Raw genomic sequence first — 24,663 nt, forward strand, 5'->3', positions numbered from 1 at the left:
TAGACGCCTACTTCTCACCTTATGGCATATACCACCTCCCTTCTAATAGTGAGCGATTTTTTTCTTCTGGACTCGGATATTGCATCACTTGGCGCTCGGGCTTGTGGGGGCTAGGATATATACCATAGCATCTTTTCGCTTATCTTTTGGGAGTCTACTGCTGTTTTTGGAGGCATTATAGCCAGGAGGACACTTATCGAATACCCAATCTTTCTCGTAGCATTCATTAATTGATCTCAAGATCATCACCTTCTATACCTACCTGCCTCTACCGCTCAATCTGAAACGTGAGTGTGGTTCCGTACTATATTATCACACTAACAGCGTTCGATCATCCGTATCACAATCAGCATGAGATGTCTTCGGGCTTTCTGTCAGACCCTACGCTCACCGTTCTTTTTCCGCCAGTAAGTTTACCCGGTCCTAGGACGATAGGCCATCCCCAGTTCACTCAGCTGCACCGCCAAGATATAATAAGGCTTCAGTGGAGTCCAACAGTCCATGGGGATAGTGACCCACGAATGAGCGATCTACCACTTTGCCTCCACATCGGGCATACACACATTAGCTGTTCCTCGGCGCATGTGGTCCGTTGTGACGTAGTGTACACCTAGAAGAGAGCTAAAATACATATTCTACGCTGCTTCTGCATGTTCCTGTGTCCCGCAGCTGCCGAGCCTTCCGCATGACCGGTTTGTTCTCTTAGCGTTGGAGAGAACACGACACCAGGCCGCCCGTACAGGATCTATGATAGCCGCCTCATGAACATCCTTGTGGTATGATAATTAATAGCATGTCGTTTCTCACATCATCTGGTCGCATTCGGCAGGGCGCTGACCTATTCCGTTGCACAGTTCCCCCCCACGCAAGCGTTCAGGCACCAGGGAGCAATGCAGCGGCCTCTACCCAACGCGGATGACTCTTCTTTACACTTGATGCTCCACATGTGCGGCAAATCTGGCCCTATCATTTAGGGACTACTAGACACCTGGTACTACGATTGCCGTCATTGTAATTCTTCATGTTGCACGTCGTTCACCGCTCTGCAAGCACTAGTGAGGGGTCTGTCAAGATAATTATGTCCTGAGCATTATACCTCCCGTTTAACAGCCAGCGCATTCCGCGCTTAACTACGTCGTGATCTTTCGACGCTTCTCGAGCGGCTCCGCATACGTTACATTGTTGTTGGGACAGCCACAACTACACTCCCTCATCCCTCGATTCGGATGCGTATGCCGGGCCATTGGACGGAGATAGGATAGACAGATCCGCGGCAGGCGAGGCACAGCAATTTCGCAGGATCGATACACCTCGGTCTGTCTCAAGTGTGAGCACGCTTCGTATTAGGCATTCCAAAATCAGGCTTTTGAAACCCGCCATCGGCCTGACTCTGTCATCGCTGAAAGGATGCATTATCAGTACAGGGCTAAAGTTAGCCACATGAAGAAGACGACCCGAATCGTCTGGTCCCATGACGAGGAATCAAACAAACGCAATCTTATGAGTCCGTCCCATTAGCAGGGTTACTCACGGACACCTTTTCTTTTTCCTTTTCGCTTATTCATGGATCCTACAGGGTCGTGATCGCCAGAGTACGGAGTAACAATCGCCTTGTCAGACGTCAAATCATCCTGCAAGGCAGCGTATTGTCCCGCACGCCATTGTCTGGTGCATCCTGCGCCTCACGGGCCACGACGTATGGAAACGTGCAATTAGCCTTCGATGCAGCAATCCCAGGCACGTCAATCACATGCCCCCCGCAAACCCCTGCAGTTCCGCAAATCTCCTTCTCAGACGATGATCGTGGGTTCGAGCGAGTGAGCACGAAGCAGCATGACTGATGCTGTCAACGCTACAGTACTGGTTCCACGATTAGCCTAGGTTAGGCAGGCGGGCGGGCCCCTAGCTTCTTCGCTATTTGGGCTGATTTGTCGCTTGCAGGTGACTCACAGGGAGCGGTAAGCAATCGACTATTTTCGACACGGAATACGTTGCGACGACTTGCCCTTTCGCTTGTCGCCAAACAACCAGGTCCTCGGGATTACCGCTTGCCACATCAATACCGTTGGAAGATCAAACTGCCGGTTGCCCAAGTACTATCCAACACCGCACTCGCTGTCAGTCGGGTCACCGCTCCACACCATACATAGTACGTTGAGTACTAAGGGTCGATTCCTGGTAATAAATGGCTATGGGTTATATGTGGCATTTTTGGCGCTGCATCACAATCACGCTCTCCTGAAGATCAACGCCACCATCACCGTAAGCCAAGCATCGCGGCGTTAGCGAGGACAATCACAACCTTGGAAGAGGTTTTTATACCCCAGTCACGGTTGCTGTTTGCTCCGGATGATCCATCTCCATCTCGGCGCATCAATTTTTCACATGATGTTTCCACCGAGCAGTGATCACTATTTCCCATTTGTCTGTCTTGCTCCGACTTCATTCCCAATTTGTTTTCACGTCGTCATGGATGGATCTCATTGTATTCCATCTATCTCATATGCCCTCCCTTTCCCTCAGATTGTGACGCCTCTCCACGGGTTGAACGCTGATAAGTCATCTAAGCAGCTCATTTGGCCAGCCCGGTATGCACTCGTCAAGTCACGACGTACATTACCCCCACATATCCCGCACGGAGCGCTGTAGCCGTTCAAACAAAGCAGCCTCCACGGACTGTGTAGTTCATGCAGGCCATGCAAGGATTCAATTCAGGTTGCTTGCGTGTTCTTTGCCACCACAATCTTCACCTGAAACACCCTTAAGAGCACCGGCTGTTCACCTGCGAAACCAATGAACCGATCCCATTCTCTTTAGTCTTCTTACATCATCGCTACTGTCGTGAACGCAAAATATTCCAGTCCGTTGTTTCACAGATATGTATGCTTCAGATGGTCCTCCAGGCCTCCACACTCGTCACATCTTCTGGTGCCGAAGTACATTATTAGCCGGGTCGGCCAACCCTTTTTTCCTATCTTCAACGAACCAGGACGTCTTCCTTCTCAACATGGCCGCTTCCGCCACTAATCAAGCTGGTTTGGTGCCTACATCTAGCGCGTGGGATGGACCATGAATCGTAGGTACAGGGTAAGTCATATCCAACTGGACGTGCATGAGCATGTGCAAAAGTATTGCTCGGACACTATCACGCAACACTACTGCACAGTAGAGCGAAAGCAGCCATGTAGTCGTACTATAGCATGTTGTCTATAGCCATCATCCGTTGGCTTCATGTATTGATTCCCCAAAAAAGCATGCGAGCAGCACATCGCTTATCACGATATCATGACACAAATCTAATTTTCATTTGGACTTTTGCATTCTTCTCTACTTTGGCGACTTCGCAACTAGCTCTGTAAATTCTCTTCTTTACTGTGCGCCATAACATTTCAGCAACGAGGCCAGACTCAGAGTTGTGCCCGTTTGCAGGAGCAAATTCAACGCTCCGGTACCCAGGTATACCGGGCACTTGATCGACTGCGCCTCGTTCACAGCTATTCTCAATTTCTCAGTGTAGCCCCCAAGAACCTTACCACTACCATCTGCCTTCCCATCCAGGATCTCGATCAACTTCTCGCCAGCGTTCTTGAACATGGTACTTCCTCCCGCGGCATCACATGCCAGCTCATATAGCTGGGGCAAGGGAATGTCAACATGCTTTGCTAAAGAGATGGACTCGGCTGCTGAAACGAGGTGGATACCTGTCAGTAGATCGACTACCAGTTGGAGTCTGGTCTTTTTTTCTTCGGCGGATAGCATGCTTTGAATGCTCGCCACGGGCTCTAAGGTCCATAGGCGGACCAGTCCGGCATCGTCGTTGGCGCCCCAACCTCGATCTAGTGCAGAGAAGTATACTTGCTCCGCTATAGAACAGAGCGTTGCCGGGAAACCTACGCTTCGGGACATGGAAGTGATGATACCCTGCCCCAATCATTAGGAAAAGGTAACGCAGCAAACAAAACGAGGATGAGAACAGTACATACCGTGTCTTTCAGAATAATGGTTACAGCACTCGCTCCAGGGAAGTAATCCTCCTTCAGCGTTCTCTGACTTCGATTCTCGAACATCCAACTCCATCCCGTACTTCCCACAACAGCGTCAAACACATCCTTGCCGTTCAGACCCAACCTTGCAGCAAATCCGTACGCCTCGTTCAACGCCAGGATATGTATCGCCGCGAGAACTTGATGTACCATCTTCATATTGCTCCCCGCACCAATGCCGCCATTCACAATGAACAGCTTCGACGGTGCAGATAGCTCATCCAACAGCCACTTGCCCTTCTCAAGAGCAGCCTCTGAAGCCCCTGCCATGATGCTCAACGTGCCATCTGCTGCTCGACCCGCGCCCCCAGAAACAGGCGCATCGATGAAGAAGACATCACTCCTCCCGATATCAACCAACTCTTTCTCCACACTCTGCGCATACGCACTCGGCACTGTTGAACACAACAGGAGCGTCGCATGCTTTGGTAGCGCGTTCACAATGCCGTCTTGGTCGAATAGGGCGGGCTGTGCTTGTTGTGCTGACGCGACCATGACGATGTAGAAGGACTTGTCTTTTGCCGAGTCAGAGAGAGAAGTCGAAGGGATGCCGCCTGCTGCTTTGAACCTGTCGAGTGACGGTTGGTAGACGTCGAAGCCGGTTACAGAGTAGCCTTGCTTGACGAGGTGGGTGGCCATACCGAAACCCATGGCTCCTAGGCCGCAGAAACCGATTTCTGGCTTAGAAGTCATCCTGGTAGGTTTCCGGGAGTTTGTTGGTGAAACGTGAGGTGTCGTTATAGATGGATTGAGTTAGGTTGATGATGCTGTGATATCGACTGAGCTACTCGATTGGGGGCGAGAGACGTAAGATATTGATATCTGAATCCAGCAAGACGCTGAATAAGATGCTGAGTAGGTTCTCCTTCGCTCTTTTATAGTATCTTGCTTTTTCGCTCTTGTTATTTCACTGTTCGCTAAGATTTTCAGGTAAGTTGGAGACAGCGTTGCGTATATGTACCAAATATATCGGTTATTCAACTCCGTCTCAACATGCTCTTCGAACTTTCAAAACTGCTCGTAATGAAAAGTCATCACCGGTAAAAGTGATGCCCTCGACCACTGACATTCATCCAAAGCTACCCCGCACTACGACGAAAAGGGTAGGCGGGGTAGCTCTGCCGGCAATTGTTGGACCGAATCGGCGTTTGACCGATGGCTTCCTTGGTTGGGAAAGCCGAAGGCAAATGCTAAGGTCGGTGGACACGCCGATCGACAAAAGGTTTTGAGAGTTATCATGCTTGAAGGTGCTGGTCTGGACAGATAGTACGCCCCGTTTAAACCTAAAGGTAAACATTATCCATCTATCACAATGCTTATTCGGAGCATTGAGCACTTCATCACCATTATCAACATCTCACTCTTTAATAATACACTTCACTCTCGAAAGCTTCTTCCTCGGACCCTCCTCTTCTCTCACCTAAATAGACATTCCAACCTTCTCATGCCAATTCTGTTAATATTCAACCCCTCTTATTTAACATTCAGAGTGTGTTATAGGTCGGCTGTGGTTGATGTCTGTAGGTGGCAGAGTGAGAAGCAGATCGCAGTGGCAGCTGCTATGCTGTGGGCGCCGCTCTATCACAGGCTCGGGTGCAATCGTTCATGTCGCCATCATGCTCACTTAGGCTGTTACAAAAGATGCAATCAGTGCCTGCGCCCTGGTTGAGCTATCGCTAGTCTGTAGAGTTGTACTTTCATCGTAAAGTCTGACAGCATTTACAAGAGATTCGAACACACCAATTATGTATGTTCTATTGCAACCCAGTTTACCTTAAAATCACTTCTGCTCAGCATAGCGGGCAGCATGCTGCGAGGGTTGGAGTGGTCTTCTGATATTGCTCCGGTTCCGACGTGCGTTGACGCAATCTGAATGCTTGCCTGATAACCCCGCTACAAATACCCAAGTCAGCCACGCACCTGCTTCCGCAGTCCCAACTAGACTACATTCAACTCACTAATGCCTTTCAGTAGCTGGATCAATTACATCGGTGACTTTGCGGAATGGGTTTCGCGCCGGCCGGAGGTACGGAAGAAAGAGGATGCGCTGCGATTTGGTATCCTGGGAGCGGCAAACATCGCGTGAGTATAGTTAGAGACCAAATCTAAATGCTAGCTAAGAACTGCGAGTCTTCAAAGAATCTCGACTAATAACACGGCAGCCCACAAGCATTGACAATACCAGCACGATCTCACGCGGAAGTCATCGTCGTGGCCGTCGCAGCAAGAGACAAGGAAAGAGCTGAAGCGTATGCCAAGAGACATGGAATCCCTATTGTTCATGAGAACTACGACGGTAAAAATCTACTCTCCTTCATCCACCGTCAGGAATCGCGTTTGACAATCGACTGTTGTTGCACACTGAGCGTCAAAACGTCAAGCTAATATAGCAGCAATAGCACTCATCAACGACTCATCCATAGATTGCATATATAACCCCCTCCCCAATGGGTTGCACTATGAATGGACGCTCAAAGCTCTCAAAGCGGGCAAGCACGTACTCCTCGAAAAGCCCTCTGTCTCTAACGCAGAAGAAGCAAGGTCTCTTTTCCGCCACCCAGTCCTTCAATCGCCAAATGCACCAGTTTTAGTGGAAGCAAGTCATTATCGCTTTCATCCCGCTTGGCATGTTTTATTGTCCCTTTTTGACTCGAAAGATGTTGAAGAAGTGGATGTAAGGGGCTCGATTCCCGCAGGCATATTTTCTGGCGACGACATTCGTTTCCAATACGATCTTGCGGGCGGCAGTCTGACAGACTTCGGGCACTACACTACTTCTGCAATGCGTGGCATATTCCAGTCTGAGCCTGTTGCTGTAATGAGCGCGACTCCCCGGCCAATCTACAAAGGTTTCGACCAGCGCTGTGACGAAGCGTTTGCCGCAACCTACAAATTCCCAAATGGAGGCGTAGGCAGAATGTCAGTAGATCTGGGTGCAAGAGGTGGATATTGGTTTCCTTGGCTAACGAGCAACTGGCCGTGTTTCTGGAGGGATATGCCGCCCTGGCTGAGCGTAAGGCTGCGTGAAGAGAAACACGGTAGGCAGAACGGGTTGGAGCACTTCAGTCAGAGGACACTTGTGCTGAATAACTTCATGGGTCCGCATATCTGGCATCGGATTGATATCGTCACTACAGCAATCTGGCGCAACTCTTCCGGCGAGATAGTCGAGGAGAAGAAGTCGACTAAGTCTAAGAAGGTGTATACATGGCCAGACGGAACTGGTGGAGAAAACAGAGGAGAGGACTGGTGGTCAACGTATCGATATCAGTTAGAAGAGTTTGTGAATAGAGTCAAAGGTCGAGAGGGCAGTGGTGCTTGGATTGAATGGGAGGAATCAATCAAGCAGATGGAGTTGATTGATCAGACGTACGAGGTAAGGTTCCTCATGGGCAAACTGTGTGTGAGAACGGCACTGACTTTGTACCTTTAACTACGCAGAAAGCTGGCATGCTGTTGAGACCGACGAGTAAGGTTCTAGAAGATTGAGGGAAAATTGAGATTATGATCAGAGATCGCCGTGTTGAGAATGCATATAGTCTTGGTGCGTTTTGCTTGACGCTTGAGAGAAAGTAGGTACATAGTGTGTTGCAGACTTGTTTTCCGCATATTACTTGAAGAGGTATATATCAATAGTTATGCAGCGAAAGTATTGCGTTGTATCAACTAACACGACTTCAATTGTCCATTTATTTGGGCTAGCTTTCAAACATGACTCTGCCCTTGTCTTCCATTCCTTCACAACAATGTCAAATCCATCACCCTGAAATCTTATCCTGGACCCATTCCGGCACTTTCGGCTTCTTCTCCCACCCAGCCTTCCACGTCTCTTTCCACCCATCGACACTCGCCGGCAGTGCATATACAGCGCTGACAAACCACGCCGTCTCGCCGGCTTTCAAATCCTTCCTCACAACCGGCAACACAGTCCTTGCTTCGACGAGATTAGAGTTTGCGTCCGATAAGATGACACTACCCGTCCTCAACCCCTGATATATTTCTGCAATACCGACCGCGCCGGTGCGTGGTGATGCGGCGAAAGCAGATACAACGTCCGAGTGTCCACCTTCAGGGATGGAGGAGTTGAGCGTGCGCAGTGTGCCGTTCCACTCAGTGAGGAGTCTGCCATCGGACTCGCGAGCGCCGTAGCAAGCCCACGTGCCTTCTGCAGTCATGACATCGCGGCCTGTCCTGATGCGATGGACGCGGAGATGCCAGTTGGGTGTGTCTTCCGCGGGTGGGATCAAGTATGTGAGGACTTCGACATCGGGCCAGGGCTTCATGCTGGAGACCAGAACCGGCACACTGTCGTGGGTTTCAATTTCCGAATCGCCATTGTGCGCACGCCTCATTTTCCACAACTCTCCGCCGTCGTCGGAGAGGGCCAAAGTGGACTCTGGGACGAATTGTTCGAGCTCTTGGTAGCCGGTCGAGACGGAGTACGCGAATGCTGCGCTGTACGCGAATTTGCCGTACTTGGCGTTTGAGTTCTTGATCGCGTAGTGGCATGATTGACCACTCGAGAGTAGGAATGTATGCCCGCCGCTTCGGACAACAATTTGGCGTGGATGAGGCAAGGATTTGACAACTCGCTGGTTGGCAAATGGATGCGGTTCTTCCTTTGCGCTCCAGAATGGATGGCTCTCTGGCACAGCTAGCGCGGCAAAGGCGAGCATGCACCAATAGGGCGACTGTGGGGAGTTGTAGTTTTCAGCAAGGTAGTAATTGGGGTATGAGTATCCGACCGTAAGCATGCCGTTTGACTGGAAGATGTCGTGCTGTGTTGTCCACCATCGTAGGTTCCGAAGCCAAATTCCTTTTACGACGCCCCAGGACAATGGCTCCGGCAGCTCGACGTCTGCAAATGCTACGGCACCCCAAAACGCTACCATTGCCCAGCGATATGTCAAGGACCTCCCGAATGTGATAGCTCGGCCTTCTGGGTCAAAGTAGTGCACGAAGTCAAGAGCATACATTCGTGCGCGATTCTTGTACTCTTCAGCCTGGGTAGGATCGATATCCGCAGCCAGCTTCGAGTATAATAGTTGGAGATACTGAATAGCAAAAGAGCCGGAGTAATAGTCCATTTGACGATAGTGTGCCGGTCCATCGTTCGACCATCCATCACCGCGGTAGTAGGTATTGAGCTGCTTGATATCCTTCTCCAGCTGCTCTTTCGACCACTGAGCGCCGTTTCTTTCAAGTCCGAGATTGGCGAAAACGCGGAACCAAAGCCTGTTCACTTTCAATTTCGTATCCAGCGCACCCAACCACGGGATAGTTTATGAGAGTAGGAAGTTTGTTAAGGAGGCTTTCTTACCAGTTCGTATCAGGCATTTTTTTGTCATTCATACTCCCCAACCACGTCTCCACATTCTTCTTTTGTTTCTCCGTCAAAGGATCCCAAAACTCTTTGCTCGCAACCGCCAGGGTAAATCCAATCGGACACGCCTCCACCATCCTCTGATCCGTATCCTCCATATACCCCCAAAACTCACCACTCTCCGGATCAGTGCCTGAAATTAGACCCTTAACCCATTTATCTGTCGCTGCATATTTGCTCCCACCTGCCAATAAGGGCGCGAGACCCCATAGTGGGCGTGCGAAGCCTTCAACTTGCGCTCCCGTTTCATCGAAGCGTGTGCCTGTGCTTCCGCACTTTATAATGGCTTTACTAGGCGAGAAGCCTGAGAGGAGGGGATCCAGCAGAGATGCTACAGCGGCGACTACATCGTCGCGCGTCTTAAGCGGATTCGTGGAGAAAGGATGGAGGTCGAAGGCCCGATTGGCGTTTGCTGCTGTGGCGGTCATCCTTCCAGTTGGGCGTGGGCAAATTTCCTTCTGCAAAGAGGATGGAGTGCAAACGAGGCTGGAAACCAATATTTCTTGTCTTTCCGTCCGCTAAATCCGTTGCGCGGGCGAGTTGTACTTGGCGACGATGATTGCCTAGATTGGTCGTCGCAGTTTGCTGAGGTGGGCTCGTTGTGGTTTGCTCGTGTTAACCGTAGCCGAAGGCCTAAAACTCCAAGACGGGGATTGGTGAACAACGAATCCGGATGGATTGCCACGCAATGCTTGTGTTGGTGCTATCGTAGTATTGCGCGCGCATGTCACGGTTAAGCTTCGTTACCGACATCCTGCGGGTTTGTGTCGTTGATTCTTTATACCTGCTCGATCGCTGGTACGTTGTAGAGCTCATGCGTTGCAGATCGCGAAGTTCATCCCCTCAAAGGAAACCTCGCTGGGTTTTGCCTGATAGCACATATATCAGGTAAACCGCTGCGAACAAGGCAGCAATCTATTTTACCTGTTGCACCGACAATCTCCGCAATTTGTGCAAGGAACCCATCAGATGGCGGCGCGATTGTGGGGCATCCAATCGCCCCGAAAGCTCCCCATGTCTAATTCACGGATAAATGCCCACAGTAGCCGTAGCGCCTCCTGCTGGCGGGGGATTCACATGGTCCTACCCAAACCGGCAAGGGCTGACCTCCGTTTAATGTTTCCCCATTTCGCATGGCGGATGATGGTGGAGAGACCCCAGACTGCGTCGAGGAATGAATGCCATGCATTCCCTTGACTGGACGGATGAACTGAGCGGACTTGGCAGTTCCAAGACGCATCTTCAATACTCCACAAATTAACTACGAGCATCTTCACCATGCCATGGAATCTGACCTGTTCTAGAAACTGAGGGCGCTCGAGCGTTGGACACTCTCATTCGATGGAATAACGAGTATATACTGTTCTGACCATTAGGACCACCCGGATTGAGGGTTCAGTTGGCCTGTCGGCGTTCCTCATGCTGATATGGAGGGTTGGCAAAATCGAGTCCGGGGTCTAGTCTGGGGTTGGGACGAGGGAGAGCAAAGACCGCGGCGCTGGTTACCCCGTCTTGACCAGGGAGCTAGTGATCCAGGATAAGCTTGGACCGCTGTACCGTGCTGTTATATAGATAACGACTGGGTCCACTGCAATATGTCAATCAATCTGCGGAGGCATCTTCACTTTTCTCTCTGCTCATCTGTTACCGCAAGCGACGGTCCGGGGTAGATTGAGACTGTTTGATTCCAGAGGTCCCAACAGTCCTCCTATCTTCCATCCTCTACCGAGCGACGGGATCAGAAAGTAAGCCTAGGTATGTTTATGCTGACATTAGACAAAACGGAAGGGCTACTCAAACTAACGATAAGCAGATTCCATCAAACTCGGTCCCTGCGATCCCATCGAAAATCGACAGTCCACCACCATGTCTCGACCATCCACTGGTGCGCGATTCATCCGCACTATCGTCAAGAACGATGCCGTCAGGGCTGATCCACCTGAGATCTATGGATGGCGTGCGTTTGCCATGGCTGGCTCTGCCTGCTTCGGAGGCATGTTGTTCGGGTTTGATATCGGTACCATTGGTGGTGTCCTTGAACTGCCCGAGTTCCAAAAGTAAGTGCCTCGTCGACAGAGGGTTTACATTGATCAGTCAGAATACTGACTTTTGATCCAAGGAAATACGACATTACAAGGCTGAACAAGGTCGGCAAGGCCAACTTGAACGCCAATATTGCCTCGACACTTCAAGCTGGATGCTTCGTTGGTTGCTTCATCTCATCCTGGGCAGCTGACAAGTGGGGTCGAAAGATTGCTTTGCAGCTCAATGGTCTTATCACCATTGTTGGCTGCGCCATCCAAGCTCTTGCCATGGGACACCTTGAGGCCATGTACATTGGCCGGTACGTACTCTGCAATGATTCTGTGTCCTGGTTAGCAACATCTAACATGAGAATAGTCTCGTAGCCGGTGTCGGTGTCGGTGGTGCATCCATGGTCGTCCCTCTGTACATCTCTGAAAACGCGCCTCGTGGAATTCGTGGTGGTCTCACCGGTCTCTACCAACTATTCATCGCCACTGGAACCTGTCTCGCCTTCTGGGTCAATTATGGGTCTCTCATGCATCTCAGTGGTAGCGCCAAGGTGTACATCGTCCCGCTCGCAATGCAGGCTCTACCCGCCGTCCTTCTCGTCGGTTGCATGGCGCTGAACAAGGAGTCTCCGCGTTTCCTGGCTAAGCAAGACCGTTGGGAAGAAGCCACGAATGTGCTTGCCCGTATCCGAAACTTGCCGACTTCACACGCCTATGTCCAGGACGAGATCAAGGACATCGCGGATCAGCTTGAGCATGAACGCATGCTTGTCGCCGGTGCCACCGTCAAGGACCTCCTGAAGGAGATGTTTACAATCCCAGGCAACCGCAAGCGCGCTCTCATCTCCATCGGCTTGATGATCTGCCAGCAGATGACCGGTACTAATGCTATCAACTACTACGCGCCCCAGATCTTCAAAGCTCTCGGACTCGTCGGTAACGAGAACAAGCTCTTCGCGACTGGTATCTACGGTATCGTGAAGATGGTTGGCTGCCTCTGCTTCTTGATTTTCGCTGCCGACTCGCTTGGTCGCCGCCGGTCGCTCCTCTGGACTTCAATCGCCCAGGGTGCGTCTATGTATTACATCGGTCTCTACATGCGCATCGACCCACCGGTGGAGGGAAAGTCCGTACCAGGCGCTGGCTACTTCGCCCTTGTCTGTGTGTTCCTATTCGCCTGCTTCTTCCAGTTTGGCTGGGGTCCTGTTTGCTGGATCTATGTCTCGGAAATTCCTGCTGCTCGTCTCCGTTCGCTCAATGTCGCCATCGCAGTAAGTCTACCTTGTCCAAGTAATTAAACTAATTGAGGCTAACATGGTACAAAAAAGGCAGCGACACAATGGCTGTTTAATTTTGTAGTCGCTCGTGCTACTCCGAATATGATGGCTACGGTTGGCAAGGGTGGTTACGGGTAAGTCAACGTCAACACCAAAGCGGCATAACCAATCAAATACTGACAGTTTCCAGTACCTTCCTCATCTACGGCTCCTTCTGCTTCTCCATGTTCTTCTTTGTCTGGTTCCTTATTCCCGAGACCAAGGGTCTCTCGCTCGAGAAGATGGACGATATCTTTGGTATCACCGAGCTCGTCAAGAACATTGAGGCTGATCGCGAGGCCCACGCCCACGACCACGCCACCGAGCTTGATATCGATGGCAAGAATGTTGTACGTGAGGAGCGCAAGGAGGTCGCCAACTAAGAGATCGCATGAAAAGGGCTATTGATTGGGATCTGCGGTTTGAGATGTTCTTGTTGTTGTTTGTCGTCGAGCGTTCGTATGAGCCTGTAATGAAGTTATGAGCTTCGTGCCGCTCTTTTCACCAGCGCAATTCGGTTCTGTGAATGCTATGAGTGCTGTGATAGTGTTGTCCCCATGTGTAATGAAAAGAGAAGAAACAATCGCAAGCTAAAGCAAAGGGCTCGCATGGTGATGTGCATATTTGTGTACTCGTGTTCGCGTTACCCTTACAACCCGGCTGTGCCCGGCTCCGCTCTCTCAAATTTCGACAAAACGCATTCACGCCATCCTCATGATGGAGAGTGATAGGAGATAGACTCTGATGCCCCCTCGACATGCCCTTAATTTGTTCGAGTCCTTTGAGCTGACCGCATCCATACGCATCGTTCAGCGCTTCTCCTCGCCGGACAGGATGCCCTTCTTGACAAGCTCTTCAGGGCTGGGTCTGCCCTGCAATCCCTTCTCAAGGCTATCGGCTCTCATGTGGAGATCAAGCTCCTTCTGGTGTCCCTGAAGGGCAGGTGCAGCGGTCGAATCGGGGAGGATGTTTCGCTGGACGAGATCATCGCGTTCCGAACGCGAGGCTAGACCTTTCTTGAGATTGTCGGTCGCACGCTGGCGCTCGAGCTCAAGAGCTTTGGCCTGGAGGGCTCTAGAAGTGGGTGGTGATCAGTGGTGGTTTGGCAAAGCTTTGTTCGAAAGCGAGGGCAACAGCAAGGGCACGGAGATGTAAGAGTGAGTAATATAGATTTGCGAAACGTACGGTGCTGTCGTCGTATCTAGAAGGATGTGTCTGTTCTTGAGGTCCTGCGGCTCTGGACGATGCTGGAGGTGCTTCTCGAGAGAGTTGCGCCTGTCTAGAGAGCGCACGGGCGAGATGGGCGTCTCGTCGACAATGTCAGCGTTCTCCGATGCCATGGCGGATGAATGTTAGTGCTTTGTGATTTGAGTGGTGTGTGATTGGAACTATAGCTGATCAAAGAAGCTACTCTTGAGGTACTTAAGGGAGCTCCGGGAGAGTGAGATGAGAGGTCGGGACTCGTTGGATGCTTTGTTGCGGCTTGGTTGCGGGGCAGCCGTGATCCCTGCATAGGGCAACACCAATGTCAGGTGTTCGAGTGCGGTCATTTCTCACGTCTCACGAGCAACAAGTTCCTGGTCCTGTTTTCATGTCTTGCATGTTGATGTCATGCTTGAAGGCCTTGTCTCGGAGATTGTTGTCTACATATGTGGAGCTCCGTGGCTATATGCCCGAAGCTATGACACGCATCTGCATGAACCAACCAACCTCGTATCCTAGAGACATGACAACAAAATCAGACATTCTCATTCTTTATTTCGAACACCGCGTATATTTACTCTTCTCCTTCAAAGCTAGCAGACCTTTGAGTGCGCTCTCGTCGTTGGTGTTGCTGCTACTTTGTGCCTTCCCTTCCTCTTACACGCCGTAACTGTCTTAGTCGCCAGGCCAGGCACCGTCGTGACCAAGTGGCAAGGCTTTCACAGCATCAGCTTCGCCATTCCCATCTAAGCGCATATACACCTCGACTGCACTTACAAGCCCAAGACCCATCGTCTTTGTCCTAATCTCACATCCCTTGCAGTTTGTGTATGATGTCGACGTGCGCGTTTTCTCCCAGAATGTGCAGTTCGTCTGGAACGAAGGCACTCGGAAGATGTTGATGGTGCATGTTGGTGCAAGCCTTGAAGTGGACTTCGATGGGGGGTGGAAAGTTGAGCATGCTCTAAAGAGGTATTAGGATGGAATGACTCTCTGAGTGAAGGGACGAGACTGACGCTTGTGCTGAGAGCACGGCTAAAATCACCTTCACTATTGATTGCATGTTGCGCAATGATGAATGCTTTCGAACGATAACATTATGGAGTCGGGCAACGTCGAATCCTATTTATGAGTACGAGCACCAGGAAGGAGACGCGTATGGATCGGTGCTGCTTCCACGTGTTGGCGTGTAAGGAATGTACGACTTGGTGGCTAGTTGGGACTCGGTCCATGCAAGGTGCGATGAAGTAATATCATTATTGTCGCAGCCACTAGCTATGGTCCGTCCATATTAAAGTACGGTAGTGATTTGCAGTGCCATAAATATACAAAAGCCTCCAACTCCATTCATGAGCGGCTGGACTATCGATGATGGAAACTGTAAAGAACTGCAAGAGTATGGATGCATTTTTTCGCCCCCATTGCCTGTCCATCAACGCCACTTTTCTTCATTGACTCTCAGCGTGAGCCATTCATTCCTGTGCAATTTGTGCCGAAATTGTTAAAATGTCGTGGTTTTGGAAGACGTTTACGCGCCATCGTCCTCGCCGATGCGGATGGCACCCTCACGGTTGAGGCCGTTGGCCCAGAAACCTCCCAGCTCAACATCGCTCTCGCGCAAGTTGGCATGGGTAATGAGGAGCCAGGCACCAAAGACACCCTTGGCAAGGACATCTAGCACGGCGTAAGCGATGATCTCGCCATCTACGCCAAGCTTGCGAGAACCATCGGCGAAACCCCAGATACTACGGCTTGGTCAGTATCATCCTGGACATGAGTAGACAATAGCACTTACATGGGGTAGGCAGTCCAGAGCACGAGAGTGTAAGTGCCGATAGCGATGAAGAAGGCACGAAGCTTGGGGCCCTTGGCAGTAGCATTGACACCTCCGTTGACAGCGAGGTGCCAGATGACGACGATGTAAGCAAGGCAGGCAATCGTGTACCAGCCCCACTTCTGAGGAGTGCCCTCGGAGCCAAAGGCAGCGAACAGACCAGTCAAGACCATGATCAGATCGGCAGCAATAGCCAGGAAGATGTGGGCGCCGGAGATACCAGCTAGGAGGCCGAGATCGAGAATGAGGAGCGGAGTGGTCAAACTCCAATCGACGTAACGAGCCCAAAAGACCTGGCGATGAACGTGTTCGTAGGTATCGGGGACGTGATCGTGCTGATGGCGGATGGTGATTTTGTGGACAGAGACGCCATGTCCAGTTGCCATTGCGAAGTACGAGAGAGCAGCGATGACGGTGATCAAGGTGGTGATGACATGGTAGAGGCGTTTAGACTGTGGGGTGGTTAGTGGAGTGCAGCCTTTGGATGAACCGACACCAGGGCGTTACGTACCACTGGGACCCTCCAGGACAAGGCCGTGAAGGCAGCAGAGGCGATGAGCATGAGCACAAAGACGACCCATAGCGTCTTCGTTCCTGCGCTGCCAACGAACTCGTGGATCGGAGTGTCGGGCAGGACCGAAGGAATCGGAGCTACATGTGTAGGCGTAGCCGAAGCCGTGGCGGTTGGGAGAGGGAAGAGTTGGGATGTCTTCTTCAAGACGTCCTCGAATTGGTCAATCATCATGATGGCGGTGGATGTTGTGTGCTTGTGGAAGATGATTGACTGGGAGAATTGACGGTGAGATGGAGGGGACGGGGAGTGAGAAGGGGAGCAAGGTGGAGACTTATAAAGAGGAGAAGCAGGCAGCTACTTTGTGGACGTAATGCAGGCGGGTCACCTGTCTGCAGCTGCGGCAGGAGCTATACAAAGGTGGAAGTCACGACGTCATGGGAGCTTGCCGCCCCTCACGGCATGCCCTGTGCTCTGGACTTTGATTGGCTGTAGCCTTGCGGGGGACCAACCATGGACGGGCTTTGGGGAACCACGACAACATGGGAAGCTTGCAGCGCCTACAGCAGCAAAGGGCAACTTGCTTGTCTCTTGGGGGTGGGGAGTAGATGGGGACTGTTGGTGGCTGTGCTATCTATACGACTGGCTGGTGGTTCGAAATTCGTTGCCAGACTGCTGCAGGTGCCATTTGCGACGTGCATGCGCATGGGCAATGTAAGAATGCCATCATCTTGATGCCAAGGCGATCAGCCGGGTACCCCAACGTCTAGAGGATCGGATTTTGCAAGTTTAGCCTCACAAACCTGTTTTTTGGAAGCAGATACAAACATGACCATGCCCGAAGAGCTCATTAGCTCCCAGAGGAGTTCGTCTCCATGTATGTAAAATACTCGCAGAATGAGGCCAACCTCTTACAGCGAGAGCAGCGCCTCACCAGCCGGTCAGAAGAACTTGGACACCTCACGTGACGCACCAGCCCCGTGCAAGGATACCCGTTGTGGCTTAGAGACTGTGCCACAGATTTGCATCACGTGGTGTCCCGTGCTGCCAGCCTCGCCGCTGACTATGCCAACGCTGACTAAGTCGCCGCTGCCAACCGCAGATTCCTCGCTTAATCCATCGCAACTTCTTCCGCCTTTCTACAAACCACCACTGCGCATTTCCATCTCTTGTCGAAGATGCGTCACGCCACAGACTACCAAAGTCCCGCACGGCTTAATTACAAGCCTCCAAAACTCGACAAGCTGATATGCCATGACTGATATGACCATGACAGCCCCGATGGGTTGGTGGGGCTTGGTTGTCCTTGTCAAGCCCATTCGACGGCTTGGATTTAGCGCGGACATCAAGGTACTTGCAATTTTTAGCCCTCTTCAAGCCTTGTCAAGTCGACTCAAGCCTCTTCCTTTCCGCCATCAGGGTGCTTCCATCACCTCGAGCGACGTGATAAATAGCCCGTCAAAGCCTGCCCACGTTCCGAACCACGCACCCGCCCACCCGGATCGACTGCCTCACGCGTTGCTGTCCATTTCTAGTCTTACCTGGCTCACAAACGTCGATACCAAACCCTCGGTTCTCTGTTTCGCACCCGCGCAAACTCATTTGTTCAGCAGCCCTTTATTGGCTCAACACGCGCCGACAATGGAGACGGCCGCACTGCAAGTGGCGCGTCTTGTGCTGCGCCAGGATCCCCCATCTCCTGAGACAACGCCCAATGAACCTGTACGGTGCAGTTCCGAAAACGACTATGACGGCCGCATGGGAATCCGGATATCTTCCATCTTTGTCATCCTTGTGGGTTCCATGTTCGGTTCGTGTCCACTCTATGGTTACAGGCAACAGTCATCTACTGACAGGTGGTAGGCGCCATATTTCCAGTGTTTGCCAAGCGAATGCAGTCACGGCTGGTACCGAACTGGGTCTTCTTCGTTGCAAAGTACTTTGGATCAGGTGTCATCGTGGCCACAGCTTTCATCCATCTTCTTGCACCCGCTCATGAAGCATTGACAAATGAGTGTCTAACGGGCGTTATTGTCGCATACCCTTGGGTCGAAGGCATCGTATTGATGACCATCTTTGCCATGTTCTTCCTCGAGCTAATGACCATGCGCTACGCCACTTTCGGTGGTGGCCACGGCCACTCTCACTCGCATTCACACGAGGCAGACCACTCTCACACGGTAGTCCCGTCAGCAGCTAATAGTGCCGATATCAGCCTAGGGGATCACAAGAGCAGCCCACAGGACGTGGAAGCAACCCCCAGCGGTAACAATCCTCACCTGCGCGGCGAAGACCACCTCGGCCACCAGCGAGACCACGTCGCTAACTCCGAACTGAGTGCAGACTGGGAGGCCCACGGCGTGGTTCCCGAGACTTACGCTGCGCAGCTGACTGCTGTCTTCATTCTCGAGTTTGGCGTCATATTCCACTCCATTTTCATCGGCCTGACGCTGGCCGTCGCTGGCGATGAGTTCATCACCCTTTACATCGTGCTCGTTTTTCATCAGACATTCGAGGGTCTCGGTCTCGGTGCCCGACTTGCAGAAGTTCCCTGGCCCAAGGTCAAGCGCTGGACACCCTACTTGCTCGCTCTGGGGTTTGGCATCTCCACGCCAATTGCCATCGCCATTGGACTGGGCGTACGAGAGACTTTTGTGCCGGGGTCGCGGACTACGCTCCTCGTCAACGGCGTCTTCGATTCCATTAGTGCGGGCATCCTCATCTACACGGGCCTGGTCGAACTTATGGCGCACGAGTTCATGTTCAGTCCGTACATGCAGAAGGGGCCTGTGAGTAGAACACTCAAGGCCTTTGCGCTGATGATTATGGGTGCTGGTACGTGTTAAACCTCTCTTTCTCCCACACTGAGTCGTCTCGGACTGCTAACATATCCCAGGCTTGATGGCCCTATTAGGTTACTGGGCTTGAGCCAATTTATTCGCACCTCATCTTGTTTCGCTCCGCTGATATTAGACGCTTGTAGATACTTGACCTTGAAATTTGGCAAATGACGGGCATGAATTGTAGATCGCTAGCCTTGTTACGATACCCCTAGAAGGCGGGTTGGTTTTTTTGACAGGACGATTCTTTTTGTTTGAACGCATAATGAGCATAACTCTGGCGAAGCAATGATTTGCATGACTGGAATGGGATCCTTCTGCATTACTATGTGCCACTCACTCGTGCTTAGACAAGGTCGTGACTAAACATGGATATACTATCTTTGCTACTCTGAATCACGAGTTGGAAACGACCAGGGGGTATCTCAAAAAACTACACATACAAGTACAGCAGTGACCCGCCGGCAGTGCAACCTAAATCCTCTCCAAGATGCAGTCGTATGCAAAAACAACGAATCATGTACGTCAAACATTATCACATGCAAGCAAAAGACAAAAAGGAAAACAATCTCCACACGACCATGCCGCGGCCGTGAGATAACAAAAGGAACAGTCGTACGACGTGTGAATCCAGTTACGCCGCCGAGCGCCTGGATACTTGAAAGAGAACGCCATCCCGGATATAGGAAACAAATGCTGGGTATGTGTGACGAAATAACACAGGAAAACATAGTGGACGACGATGGAACGTGTTGGGTTAAGATGCCTCCAATGCATCTATGGAGGCATGCAAGTGTTTAATCCTCTCTTCAAACGGCGTGCCAAGGGGCGTCAGATCTGCTAGGAACTCAGGCGCAACAGGTTTCAAACCCTCCAGGGCTACACCACTATCGCGATCAATATATCGATCAGACTCTGCAAAAAAAGGCGACTCCAGAGCATCCATAGCCTGGTGCAAAGGGCTCCAAGGGCTGAGGAGACCCCTAGATTCCTCAGTATATGTGGCCTCGTCGTCGGTGACGAGTACCCGTCCGCCCAACTTGACGTCGCTGGCGCGGACCTGGTACTCAAGGGCTTTCCGACCATCTTTTATGAGTTGCTCTGTCCAGCCCATACATCGCTTGAGGCTCTGATTCATCTTCTGGCTATCAATTAACAGCCCACGATGTTTCGAAAGGTCTAGCTGGAGACGCTTTTCATCCCGTAAACGATGCGCCTCATCCCGATCGGCCTGAGCGGTGGGGCTTAGAGTACTTTCGTCGAAAGAAGAGTCACTACTCTCCAGCTCTTCTTCTTCTACTAGTACTTGCTGTTCATCTTCTTCTTGTGCTTCTGCTCCTTCTTCTTCTTCAGACATGTCTGAGAGGTCGCCCACGTGGCCGAGTCCAGTAGTAGAGAAAGTGTCGTGAGGAGAGCCCACCGTGTCGATCGAGAAGCGACCCGCTCGGCTCATGCGCCGAAATCGCCTCAGCTCAGCCTTTTGTTTGCGAACTTCCCTCTCGAGTGAGCGATTGATGGCTAGAAGCGAAGAATTGCTAATTTCAAGATCGAGCACTTTGCGTTCGCGTCGTGCGTTGGCGGCCAGTTCGTTCATCAGCTCGAGCGCGCTTTGGCCGCCAGCGGGCCTGATGGGACTTGTTGGTGCTGGAGACGGAAGGCCAGAGAAGGTAGTCATCGGCGGAGAAGGCGCAGACGCTACGCTGTCGGGCAAAGACTCATTGCTGACTATGCGATTGGCAGTGTGTAGTGGACTAGGCGTCATAGCAGAGAGATCGTTCGAAGGGGCCTTGTTCAGCTCCGCAATGGAATCGATGGATGATAGACTGGCGCTTTTGGCATGTCCTAATCTGACAACAGATGATGTGGCGCTAGATCTCCGTCTTGAGCGGTCTGGAACATCTGGTGTGCTAGTACCGGACAGGATAGACAGCACTGAGTTCCGGGAGTGTATTGGTGGTCGCATGACTTGAGAGACACCCTTTCGGTACGAGAGGTGCGCCCATTCCTTGGTTGGCGATGGCGGTCGTAGTGACAGTCCTCCATGTGCGGCACTAGCCTTCGGTATGAGCTCTGGCGAAGCTGAGACGGGCGGAGGAGTGAGAGCAGGCGGACGGTCTCTCGATTCCGGCAACGAGTCGGCGTGGAAGAATTTGCTCTCTGGGTGCGACTTGGCTACGGACGACAAGGGCGGGGATGACACACCTGACTTGCGGGGCGTGTCATTTTGTTTGCCGTTGGCGTAAAAGAAAACAGGCGCCTTTTTCTGAGGTACTGGTACTGGTGCCGGCTGTTCATGAGGTTTGGCGTCATTGGCGTGGAAGAATAACGAGGAGACATCTTTGACCGAGCTAGTATCGGACGATGGGTAATTGTGTATATGGGAAGGAAGCAACCTTGGGGTAGATGTAGTCTGGTTGCTACATTGCCCTGGAATGCTGCGAGGTCGAGCTCCACTCTGGGCACCGTGGTGTCCATTGACTCCAAGCCCACCATAGCCGAGACTCTGCTCTCTCTGCGGAAAGTCTATGGTGGAGGCAGGCCGGGAGCTCGTAGGCGTAGCGTTGGGAGTGCTACTGGGTGTAGACGAGGCGCTCTCGACTCCCACGCGGGATTTTCTCGACGACGAGCGAGGCGTGACATTGCTGCTCAGGAATGCCTTGACTGGGGTAACGTCTGCGTGGGCCGCCGTGGTATTGGCTCTAGGCGTGCTTCCATTGCTGCTGCGCACCGTACGACCACCAGACTGCGACGACGTGCTTGCCGAAGTGGGTGTGGGCGTGGGCGTGACGGCGAGCCGAGGGGTAATGGGCGTCTTTGCAGTGCGGTTGCTAGCGAGCGTCGGCTTCAGTGGCCGTGGGTTATTCGGGTTGGGTCGATCGATTGGCATCCTCCACTAGGTATTCAACTCTTGTGTGTGGGGGATACGGATACGGTGTATATGTGTGGAGCGTCTTCATGGCCATTCGAGTGTGGCAATGGCGCGGTTGCTGGGGGGGCTGCATGCAGGTGGTGTGGTGGACAATGCGTGTTGATGGCCGCGAGGCGGTGACTGACGACTTTCTGCTGGGCCACAACAAAGGCGCCTCGAGCGGGACACGCCGCGTTACAATGCCAGCAATTGGGGAGAGTGTGCAGCGGGAACCAGGTCCATACCTAGCGAAAGAGGGTTGTTTTTTCTTCGGCTGCAGTCGAGTGTGGTGCGTGTGAGATGAGCTGCGGGCGACATTGATCTGGTAGATGCATGGGATGAATGAATGCAGGGCACTCCGTTTGGACGCTAAGCCCAATCCGGCTCTCGCCTCGGAGCGCGTCATTCACTTGGACGAGGCCTCACCTCGGCTGCATCTCCATCTGATTCAATGTCGCGTTGGCAGCTTGTCATTTTGGTTGGAAATGTACCATGAGGAGCAATGCTTCCACATCTGCATATTCACGCCCATCACCTACGAAGCCCCGTCGTCTACTGCCGCCCCAGTATGCCCTTGTTCACACACCAGACGCGTCCGACGACATGCCCCCAGCCGTCACGTCTACCACCATGACCGCTTCCCGTGATACAGACGATGCCGCTCAAAACCCGCAACAGACCTCAGACCGTCCACGGCCCTTGCGCACGCCGTCCAACGAACACGACTCCCTCAAATACCACCTTCTCGGTCCCTCGCTCACCAAGGCTGGGCAGGACACCGTCGACCAACACAAGGTCTCCGAGGTTATATACAATGCGTCCAAGGGCTCCAAGTTCTTCAACAACGAGGAAGTCAAGGACAAGAATCTCACAGAGAAGATCACCAAGATCTTGGCCAAGCGGCGTCAACTGGAACAGCTCGACGTCGCCTCTGACTTGCGCAGAGCAGACGACTACATTGCCGAACTGGAGCTGACCCGTGATCTGAGTCAGGCCATAGTGCACATTGATTGCGATGCCTTCTACGCCGCCGTCGAGGAGCTCGACAGGCCTGAGCTGAAAGACGTTCCCATGGCCGTGGGCAAGGGCGTGCTGACCACCTGCAACTACCATGCTAGGAGATTCGGATGTCGCTCGGGAATGGCTGGCTTCGTCGCTATGAAGCTGTGTCCGCAACTCATCTGCGTCCCCATGAACTTCGCCAAATACAGCGCCAAAGCTGACGAGGTCCGCGAAGTGCTAGCACTATACGACCCTGGCTTCGAGAGTGCTAGCTGCGATGAGGCCTACCTCAATCTCACAAAATACTGTGAGGACCACAGCATGGATCCACAAGAAGCCGTCAGCCAGCTGCGCGCGGAGGTCCACGAGAAGACCAAGATCACCGTCTCTGCCGGAATAGCTGCAAACGCAAAGCTGGCCAAGATCTGCTCCAACCAGAACAAGCCCAACGGACAATTCTACCTTCCGAGCGACAGACAGACAATTATAGACTTCATGAAGACAATGCCTACAAGAAAAGTTAATGGTATCGGCCGCGTCTTCGAACGAGAGTTGGACGCTATTGGTGTTAAGACATGTGGAGACATTTACGCACATCGAGCCTATTTGTCACAATTGTTCGGGCAGAAGGCTTTCCAGTTCCTGATGCAATGTTATCTGGGTCTGGGACGCACCACGATTCAACGAGCAGAGGACTACGAACGCAAGAGCGTAGGCACTGAGACTACATTCAAGGAACTGCAGTCGCCCGACGCACTACGAGACAAGCTGCGCCACATCGCGGAAGAGCTGGAAGGCGACCTCAAGCGCACAGAGTACAAAGGTCGAACGCTGTGCATCAAAATCAAGCTCTATACATACGAAGTGCACACGCGGCAGACTACGCCGCCGTTCGCTATTCACAAAGCCGATGATTTATACAAGTACAGCTTACCGATGCTAGAGAAACTAATGAAAGAGATTCCGAACATGAGACTACGGCTCATGGGATTACGAGTCACGCATATTGTCACTACAAAGAAGCCTGGAATTGACTTCTTTGGTCGAGTCAAGATATCCGCGACGGCCACTAAGAATACGACAACAGCCAATGGCAGAGACTGGGAAGTCTGGCCCGAAGAAGAGTTTGAAGAAGCTGCGCGTCAGGAACGCAACGATGAGATGAATGAATTGGAGAAGTTATCACAGGAATACGAACAACAGCAACAGCATATCGTCGACACCGACGGCAAAACCGACCAGGAGACAGTTGCTGAAGAACAATGGACGTGCCCCATATGCGCACTTCAACAACCACCGAACGATGCAACCTTCAACGCCCATATCGACTTCTGCTTATCGAAACAAACCATCAAGGAAGTAGTCAAGTCAACAACGCCGCCAACACTGGATGCGTCGAAGACTGTACAGAAAAAAGGGAAACGAGGCCGCCCCAAGATCGAAACCCTGGCGTCAGAACAGCAGGCACGCGAGAAGCGGCGGGCCTTCTTTTCACCAGGTGGCGCTTGAGCATGAGACAGAACAAGCAGCAAAGAAGTTATGCTGGCCATGTTGGAGTTTCTTTGCACTACTACTTTTGTCAGAGACAGC

The 24,663-nt window shown here is 52.0% G+C and overlaps 10 protein-coding genes across 10 annotated transcripts; 4 read left to right on the top strand and 6 right to left on the bottom strand.

The window, feature by feature from the left end:
• Positions 1 to 3,304: 3,304 nt before the first annotated feature.
• On the bottom strand, positions 3,305 to 5,077 carry K460DRAFT_318997 (oxidoreductase-like protein). The gene is made up of 2 exons (XM_040930410.1): positions 3,984 to 5,077; positions 3,305 to 3,921 (listed from the first exon to the last, which is right to left on the bottom strand). The coding sequence occupies exons 1-2, from the start codon at positions 4,734 to 4,736 to the stop codon at positions 3,370 to 3,372; spliced, it is 1,305 nt and encodes a 434-aa protein (XP_040784270.1). The 5' UTR covers positions 4,737 to 5,077; the 3' UTR covers positions 3,305 to 3,369.
• A 926-nt stretch (positions 5,078 to 6,003) lies between these two features.
• K460DRAFT_434875 (oxidoreductase domain-containing protein) lies at positions 6,004 to 7,667 on the top strand (the record flags this gene model as incomplete). The annotated part of the gene is made up of 4 exons (XM_040938390.1): positions 6,004 to 6,125; positions 6,206 to 6,339; positions 6,443 to 7,419; positions 7,485 to 7,667. 4 exons carry the CDS (start codon positions 6,004 to 6,006, stop codon positions 7,530 to 7,532), a joined length of 1,281 nt encoding a protein of 426 aa, XP_040784271.1. The 3' UTR covers positions 7,533 to 7,667.
• On the bottom strand, positions 7,575 to 10,129 carry K460DRAFT_419728 (uncharacterized protein). Its single transcript, XM_040938031.1, has 2 exons — positions 9,364 to 10,129; positions 7,575 to 9,278 (listed from the first exon to the last, which is right to left on the bottom strand). Exons 1-2 carry the CDS (start codon positions 9,852 to 9,854, stop codon positions 7,802 to 7,804), a joined length of 1,968 nt encoding a protein of 655 aa, XP_040784272.1. The 5' UTR covers positions 9,855 to 10,129; the 3' UTR covers positions 7,575 to 7,801.
• A 1,163-nt stretch (positions 10,130 to 11,292) lies between these two features.
• K460DRAFT_419729 (quinate permease) lies at positions 11,293 to 13,208 on the top strand (the record flags this gene model as incomplete). Its single annotated transcript, XM_040938032.1, has 5 exons — positions 11,293 to 11,483; positions 11,546 to 11,770; positions 11,827 to 12,730; positions 12,788 to 12,870; positions 12,927 to 13,208. The coding sequence occupies 5 exons, from the start codon at positions 11,293 to 11,295 to the stop codon at positions 13,156 to 13,158; spliced, it is 1,635 nt and encodes a 544-aa protein (XP_040784273.1). The 3' UTR covers positions 13,159 to 13,208.
• Positions 13,209 to 13,268: 60 nt separating this feature from the next.
• On the bottom strand, positions 13,269 to 14,249 carry K460DRAFT_369721 (RPEL repeat protein). Its single transcript, XM_040934007.1, has 2 exons — positions 13,961 to 14,249; positions 13,269 to 13,849 (listed from the first exon to the last, which is right to left on the bottom strand). Exons 1-2 carry the CDS (start codon positions 14,113 to 14,115, stop codon positions 13,585 to 13,587), a joined length of 420 nt encoding a protein of 139 aa, XP_040784274.1. The 5' UTR covers positions 14,116 to 14,249; the 3' UTR covers positions 13,269 to 13,584.
• Positions 14,250 to 14,637: 388 nt separating this feature from the next.
• K460DRAFT_259755 (uncharacterized protein) lies at positions 14,638 to 14,923 on the bottom strand (the record flags this gene model as incomplete). Its single annotated transcript, XM_040927453.1, has 2 exons — positions 14,638 to 14,694; positions 14,756 to 14,923. Coding segments are annotated over 2 exons (225 nt in total), but the record flags the coding sequence as incomplete, so codon positions are not given.
• Positions 14,924 to 15,506: 583 nt separating this feature from the next.
• On the bottom strand, positions 15,507 to 16,557 carry K460DRAFT_291292 (family A G protein-coupled receptor-like protein; the record flags this gene model as incomplete). Its single annotated transcript, XM_040929267.1, has 3 exons — positions 15,507 to 15,723; positions 15,774 to 16,264; positions 16,324 to 16,557. The coding sequence occupies 3 exons, from the start codon at positions 16,555 to 16,557 to the stop codon at positions 15,507 to 15,509; spliced, it is 942 nt and encodes a 313-aa protein (XP_040784276.1).
• Positions 16,558 to 17,475: 918 nt separating this feature from the next.
• Positions 17,476 to 19,523, top strand: K460DRAFT_369723 (Zip-domain-containing protein). The gene is made up of 3 exons (XM_040934008.1): positions 17,476 to 18,133; positions 18,187 to 19,158; positions 19,220 to 19,523. Exons 1-3 carry the CDS (start codon positions 17,578 to 17,580, stop codon positions 19,249 to 19,251), a joined length of 1,560 nt encoding a protein of 519 aa, XP_040784277.1. The 5' UTR covers positions 17,476 to 17,577; the 3' UTR covers positions 19,252 to 19,523.
• On the bottom strand, positions 19,459 to 22,380 carry K460DRAFT_369724 (uncharacterized protein). Its single transcript, XM_040934009.1, has one exon. It carries the CDS (start codon positions 22,048 to 22,050, stop codon positions 19,921 to 19,923), a length of 2,130 nt encoding a protein of 709 aa, XP_040784278.1. The 5' UTR covers positions 22,051 to 22,380; the 3' UTR covers positions 19,459 to 19,920.
• Positions 22,381 to 22,701: 321 nt separating this feature from the next.
• On the top strand, positions 22,702 to 24,582 carry K460DRAFT_294029 (DNA-directed polymeras-like protein kappa; the record flags this gene model as incomplete). Its single annotated transcript, XM_040929467.1, has 1 exon — positions 22,702 to 24,582. The coding sequence occupies one exon, from the start codon at positions 22,702 to 22,704 to the stop codon at positions 24,580 to 24,582; it is 1,881 nt and encodes a 626-aa protein (XP_040784279.1).
• Positions 24,583 to 24,663: the final 81 nt, after the last annotated feature.

Source organism: Cucurbitaria berberidis, assembly GCF_010015615.1.
Source record: "Cucurbitaria berberidis CBS 394.84 unplaced genomic scaffold K460scaffold_5, whole genome shotgun sequence".
In the NCBI taxonomy this organism is placed as follows: Eukaryota; Fungi; Ascomycota; class Dothideomycetes; order Pleosporales; family Cucurbitariaceae; genus Cucurbitaria; species Cucurbitaria berberidis.

What these genes read in the sequence shown, in the direction of transcription:
- K460DRAFT_318997 (XM_040930410.1), bottom strand. Translation starts at nt 4,736, where the DNA reads ATGACTTCTAAGCCAGAAATCGGTTTCTGCGGCCTAGGAGCCATGGGT. An exon ending in CCATTATTCTGAAAGACACG is followed by an intron (nt 3,922 to 3,983) that starts GTATGTACTGTT and finishes TGATTGGGGCAG; the next exon opens with GGTATCATCACTTCCATGTC.
- K460DRAFT_369721 (XM_040934007.1), bottom strand. Translation starts at nt 14,115, where the DNA reads ATGGCATCGGAGAACGCTGACATTGTCGACGAGACGCCCATCTCGCCC. An exon ending in CTAGATACGACGACAGCACC is followed by an intron (nt 13,850 to 13,960) that starts GTACGTTTCGCA and finishes ACCCACTTCTAG; the next exon opens with AGCCCTCCAGGCCAAAGCTC.
- K460DRAFT_369723 (XM_040934008.1), top strand. Translation starts at nt 17,578, where the DNA reads ATGACTGATATGACCATGACAGCCCCGATGGGTTGGTGGGGCTTGGTT. An exon ending in CCTTGTGGGTTCCATGTTCG is followed by an intron (nt 18,134 to 18,186) that starts GTTCGTGTCCAC and finishes GACAGGTGGTAG; the next exon opens with GCGCCATATTTCCAGTGTTT. An exon ending in GCTGATGATTATGGGTGCTG is followed by an intron (nt 19,159 to 19,219) that starts GTACGTGTTAAA and finishes AACATATCCCAG; the next exon opens with GCTTGATGGCCCTATTAGGT.
- K460DRAFT_419728 (XM_040938031.1), bottom strand. Translation starts at nt 9,854, where the DNA reads ATGACCGCCACAGCAGCAAACGCCAATCGGGCCTTCGACCTCCATCCT. An exon ending in AAAATGCCTGATACGAACTG is followed by an intron (nt 9,279 to 9,363) that starts GTAAGAAAGCCT and finishes GAAAGTGAACAG; the next exon opens with GCTTTGGTTCCGCGTTTTCG.
- K460DRAFT_369724 (XM_040934009.1), bottom strand. Translation starts at nt 22,050, where the DNA reads ATGCCAATCGATCGACCCAACCCGAATAACCCACGGCCACTGAAGCCG.